Source organism: Cynoglossus semilaevis, chromosome 17, assembly GCF_000523025.1.
Source record: "Cynoglossus semilaevis isolate Cse_v1.0 chromosome 17, Cse_v1.0, whole genome shotgun sequence".
Classification (NCBI taxonomy): Eukaryota; Metazoa; Chordata; class Actinopteri; order Pleuronectiformes; family Cynoglossidae; genus Cynoglossus; species Cynoglossus semilaevis.
Window position 1 is genome coordinate 15,773,303 of NC_024323.1, and position 5,206 is coordinate 15,778,508.

General features: G+C 52.8%; 1 protein-coding gene across 3 annotated transcripts in view; it reads right to left on the minus strand.

Moving 5' to 3' along the window:
- The window catches only part of LOC103393680 (myosin-9), a 26,669-nt gene that overhangs the window by 1,825 nt on the left and 19,638 nt on the right, over window positions 1–5,206 (minus strand). For 2 of the 3 annotated variants that reach the window (XM_008330731.3, XM_008330730.3), the window contains 14 exons: window positions 3,523–3,654; window positions 3,242–3,448; window positions 3,017–3,154; window positions 2,811–2,934; window positions 2,538–2,709; window positions 2,238–2,450; window positions 2,011–2,155; window positions 1,728–1,934; window positions 1,515–1,619; window positions 1,266–1,418; window positions 928–1,176; window positions 625–837; window positions 336–548; window positions 83–244 (listed from right to left, as the gene is read on the minus strand). In XM_008330731.3, the coding sequence (XP_008328953.1) occupies window positions 83–244; window positions 336–548; window positions 625–837; window positions 928–1,176; window positions 1,266–1,418; window positions 1,515–1,619; window positions 1,728–1,934; window positions 2,011–2,155; window positions 2,238–2,450; window positions 2,538–2,709; window positions 2,811–2,934; window positions 3,017–3,154; window positions 3,242–3,448; window positions 3,523–3,654 (2,433 nt within the window). Of the gene's footprint in view, window positions 1–82; window positions 245–335; window positions 549–624; window positions 838–927; window positions 1,177–1,265; window positions 1,419–1,514; window positions 1,620–1,727; window positions 1,935–2,010; window positions 2,156–2,237; window positions 2,451–2,537; window positions 2,710–2,810; window positions 2,935–3,016; window positions 3,155–3,241; window positions 3,449–3,522; window positions 3,655–3,757; window positions 3,867–3,943; window positions 4,105–4,186; window positions 4,257–4,359; window positions 4,482–4,663; window positions 4,852–5,206 lie in introns of all 3 variants that reach the window. The other variant, XM_017040452.2, reaches the window with a different exon arrangement.

Here is a 5,206-nt window from a genome sequence, read left to right on the forward strand (position 1 = left end):
GGAGCGCCAGCCACAGCCCCCGCACCAACCCGCCGCACCACCCTCACCGGCAGCCTCAGCAGCAGCCTCAGCAGCAGCTCACCTGAAGTTTCTTCAGCTGCTTCAGAGCCTCGTCACGGTTCTTGTTGGCCATGTCGATTCCAGCCTCCAGCTCCTTCAGGTCCAGCTCCAGCTTCTTCCGCGCGGCCACAGCAGCAGAGCGTTGTTTCCTCTCGTCCTCCAGCTCCATCTCCATCTCCCGCACCTGCAGGAGTGAGGAGTGAGGAGTGAGTCACGGCCGCCGCAGCAGCAGCATCATCTCAGACACTGACAGAGACTGGATGAAGCATCAGCACCTGTTTGACCAGAGCTCTCTTCTTCTCCTCGCCCATCTCATCTCGTCCTGCCAGGTCCCTCTCGTACTGAGCCTTCATGGCCTGCATGTTCACTTCCAGACGCAGCTTGGCGTCCTCCGTGGCCTGCAGCTCGTCTTCCAGCTCCTCCAGTTGAGTCTTCATCTCTTCCAGCTGCTGCTCCAGTGAACGTTTGCCCTTCTCCAGCTCGTGGACCTGTGGACGGAGAGGGTCAGTGGCGATGAGTCAGCAGACCGTCGGGGATTCGACCACAGAGGTTTTAAACACTCACACTCTTGCCGACGTCGTCCTTTGAGGAGACCAGGTCCTCCATTTCAGCCCGCAGCAGTTTGTTGTTGCGGTCCAGTTCTTCTTTCATGTCCATCAGAGATTCCAACTCCCGAGTTAAAGCCAGAGCTCTGGTCTCCTTCTCACGAGCCTCGGCTTCAGCTCGGTCTCTCTCTTCTGCGTATCGTGCAGAGATGTTCTTCTCCTCGGCCAACATCTTAAAAAAAAAAGAAAAGAAAAAGTGTTTAAAAAGCAGTGGTGGGATTCAAACGTCAGACATGGAACAACAGGGATCAGACTTTCTGACCTGGTCAAACTTCTTCTGCTTCTTCTCCAGGTTGGAGACGATCTGTCTCAGATGGTCCTGATCCACCAGCAGGTCGTCCAGCTCCTGCTGGAGGCGTGTCTTGGTTTTGTCCAACTTGTCGTAGGCCGTACATTTCTCCTCCAGGCGCTGGTTTGCCGACTCCAGGTCCCTCTGGAACCTCTTCTTTCCCTCCTCGGTGGTCTCCAGGACCCCTGCGTCTTGCTCTATCTTCTTCCTCATTTCAGCGAGCTGCATGGAAAGAGATGTTAGTGAGGTGTTAGTGAATGAAGACCTGAACAAGGCAGTGAGGATGAAGGAGAGGAGGTGAGGAGCTCCACCTGAGCCTGCACAGTCAGGAGCTGCTTCTCCACATTCTTCTTGGCTGATTCTTCTTCCTCCAACTGTTCCCTCAGGTTGTTCTGGTCGTCCTCCAGCTGACGCATGCGTGTGCCCAGAGACAGCTTCTGACGCGTCTCCTCTTGGAGAAGTTCCTGTTGTAGAGATCAGAGAATGAAACAGAGTTTTAAGAAGCAGAGAAACTTCATCAGACGTTCTTTAAATCCATGACTTTGTTTCTTTCCAATGACCTGAACATCCTGGAGCTGAGACTCCACAGCAGAACAGTCCTTGGTCGCTTTGATGGACTTTCCCTCCACCTCACTGAGCACCATGTTGACGTTATCAAGTTCAGCCTGTAGGGGGTGCACAAACACAGAAATTGACCTCTCAAAGAAGATTCGGCAAACGTTCTCCATAAAAGTAGAAATAAGAAGAATAAGGACAAGCAGAAATCATGTGACCTGGAGTTTGGACAGTTTCTCCGCCTGCTCCACCCTCTGACGCTCACTCTCGGTGAATTTGACCTGCAGCTCCTGGACGTGGGCTTCAGCCTTCTTCCTGCGGTGCTCAGAGTCTCCTTTACCCTGCATCAGCGTCTGCAGCTCGATGGCCAGCTCGTTCCTCTCCGACTCCAGAGCCTGCTTGGTCTTTTCCACTGAAACTTTGTTCTGGAAGAGAAATCATCAGGTTGAGATGAGGACAGAGGGTTGGAAGATGAAGATGATGAAGAAGAAGAACATTCACCCTCTTGGCCTGCTCCAGCTGCTCGTTGAGCTCATCGAAGGCCTGGCTGTGTTTCTGTCTCATCTCAGCCAGTTGGTGTTCGTGGACTTTGGCTTCTTCTTCCAGGGTCTTCTTCAGATGGGTCACCTCAGTTTCTCTCTTGGTCCTGTGGAGACAAGGCTGATGTTGATCTACTTCTCTGAGGTGGGTCCACAGTGGATCTGAGTCCCAGGGGTCCATGTCTGTACCTCAGTTCCTGTTGGGCAGCAGTGTAGTCCTGTGTGTCTTCCAGCTCCGTCTTCAGGGCCTCCAGCTCCTCTCCCAGGTCCCTGCGGTGTTTCTCAGCCTTGACCCGGGCCTGTCTCTCCAGCTCCAGGTCCTCCTGCAGTTCAGACAGCTGAGCCTCCAACTCACGGATCTTTTTCTGGGCCATGTTCTTTTGGGCCGCCTCCTCCTCAATCCTTTGGGGAAAGATATAAAAATGGAACTTTGATCCCCATCATCAGCTCAAACTCAACAGTGAACGACGACGACGACCGAGTCCAGACCTGGCTAGAGCTGCCTGTAGTTCTTCCTCCTTTTTGGCCAGTTGGGCTCGGAGCTCGGCGATCTGGGCCTGGAGCTCGGCGATCTGGTCGTGGATCTCAGTGAAGTCACCCTCAATTTTGCGACGGTTCTTCTCCAGTTCCTGGCGCTGCTTCTCCTCCCTGCGCAGGCGGTCTGACAGGAGAAAAGGCAGGTAAAAAAATAAAAATTGGTAACATGTATTTGACTGTAATGTCTGTTTTTTTTGGGGGGTGGGGGGGGGTGTCTGTTCTCACCTTCCAGGTCTGTTATCATGGCCTCATGTTTGGTCTTAAGTTTCTGCAGACTCTTGGATTTCTCCTCCTCCTCAGCCAGGTTGGTGGTGAACTCAGAGATTCTCTCCTCCATCAGTTTCTTCTCCTGTCATTCAGATTTCAATATTAGGTTCAATCCGTCTTTTCTGTGAAATTACAGTTGGTCCATTCCACAGACGGACGCCGACCTTCATGAGCTTGTTGTTCTGGTCATCTAAAACCATGACGTCATCCTCTATCTTCTTCATCTTGGCCTCCAGAGTCACCTTCTCCAGCTGGAGCTTCTGCCTGGCGGCCTCCTCCTCGTCCAGCTGCTGCTCCAGGTCCTGTGAACGACAACATGAAGGTAGCTGCGGTGTTAGCCCAGGGTCCAGGTTCTCCATCGAAGAGGATTAAAGACGGTCTCCACTCACGGCGATGTTCTGCTGCATCTTCTTTTTCTCTGTAACCAGGTGAGACGCACGCTCCTCCTCCTCCTCCACACGGGCCTCCAGATCGTGGAGGATCTCCTCCAGTTCCTGCTTCCTCGCGGCCAGACGAGCTCTCATCTCCTCCGCCTCGGCACAAAGCTCCGTTTCTGCTTGGAGCTGCTCCTGCAGGGCCATCTTCTCAGCACTTAGCTGAAAATAAAAAAACCTTCACAGTGAGAGTTTGTCACCACAGAAGCCGGTGTTCGTCCGGCACTTCCTGTCACCTGCTGTTGCTTTTCCTCCATCTCCTGCAGCTGCTGCTCAGCAAACAGATGTTTCTCCTTCACTTTAAGCAGCTCATCGTCCTTGGCCTGCAGCTCCTCCTCCTGTCTGCTGACCTGCAGCAGGGGCTTCACCTGAAGGCAAACGGGGGGGGGGTGATAAGGAGTTGAGTTGACAAGGTGAAGGTGGTTGAGAACCAGGTTCAAGCAGCAGCAGCAGCAGCAGCAGCATCTCTACCTTGGTGAAGAGCCTCCACCACTGCCAGTTCCTGAGTTTGAGGTAGGCAGCACAGTTCCTCTGGATCACCTTCATAGCAGTCAGCTGCTGCTGCCTCTTGGCGAAAGCCCTGCAGAGAAATAAGACCACGTTCAAGCGATGCAACAGAAGAGCAGCCGGCCAACCCGACGACCTCTCTGTACTCACCTGCGGGCCACGTAGCCTCTGCACCAGGCCTGGAAACTGATGATGATGTCAGTGATCTTCATGTCTCGCTCCTCCTCCAGGTGAGCCAGGACGCCGGCCCTGAAGAAAACTTTGCTCTGACCCATACGGTACAGGTTTGAGTCCAGCTCCAGGCTTTTGATCTGGGACAACAGGAAGTTGAGTCATAATCAGTGACGGTCTTTTCTTTGTTCACACATCGTGAGGTTCTGGTTCTGGTCGTACCATGAGCAGACAGGCTTGTTTTCCATCCATGAAGCCCTTTGGAATGGCATTAGGAGTCAAGATTTCATACCTGTGTGGGGGGAGGTGGGGAGGTGGGGAGGGGGGCAGATGAGAGGATTTAGTATTTTATTGAACAACAACATCAAAGAGACAGACCGCAGCGTTGTCACGACCTCTGTCTGAACTCCTGGAAGACGATGCGGTTGGGGAAACCCTGTCTGCAGATACGGATGCCCTCCAACACACCGTTGCACCTCAGCTGGTCCAGAACCAGGTGTGGGTCCAGTTTACCAGCCTGTGGGGAGACTGTGTTTGTCAGTAGACTGATTCTACAGTAACTGCAGACACTGAACTTCACCACTAGAGGTGACACAACAGAACTTCAGAACCAAAACAACATGGTTTGTGGGTTCCACGCTGCCCCCATCTTCTCTACTCTCTGAGGAGAACCACTCCTACAGAGTATGACTTCAATACCTTCTTCTCGTGGTTGGGGATGATGCAGCGGACAAAGTTTGGGTTCGTGTTCCTCAAAGTGGCCATCAGCCTGGACAGCTGCTCCTTGTACAGCTGGCCCACTGTGCGGAACATGCCTTTCCGGGTCTTGAAGGCACCAGGCATCTCGGACATGCCAGACACCTTATCCAGCCCCACGATGTGGTCCACTGCAGAGGGAAACAGACCGACAACCAGGGATGGAGGAAGTTACTCCATGAAAATAAAATGAAGGGTTCAGCAACTCAACAAACCAACCAAGAAAATTCAAACCAAACACAAGGCACCGAACAAGACAAATACAACCACTGACCGTCAGCTGTCTGTTGGCAACTGTACCAGGAGACAGCTGAGGTGGAGGAGTGGAACAACACACACACACACACACACACACACACACACAGACAGTGGAGTGAACATGGATGGGTCAAGAAAGTCCAGTGAAGTGAGTGAAACCACAACCAAACACACCATGACACCAGGAGTACTGTGTGTGTGTGTGTGTGTGTGTGTGTGTGTGTGTGT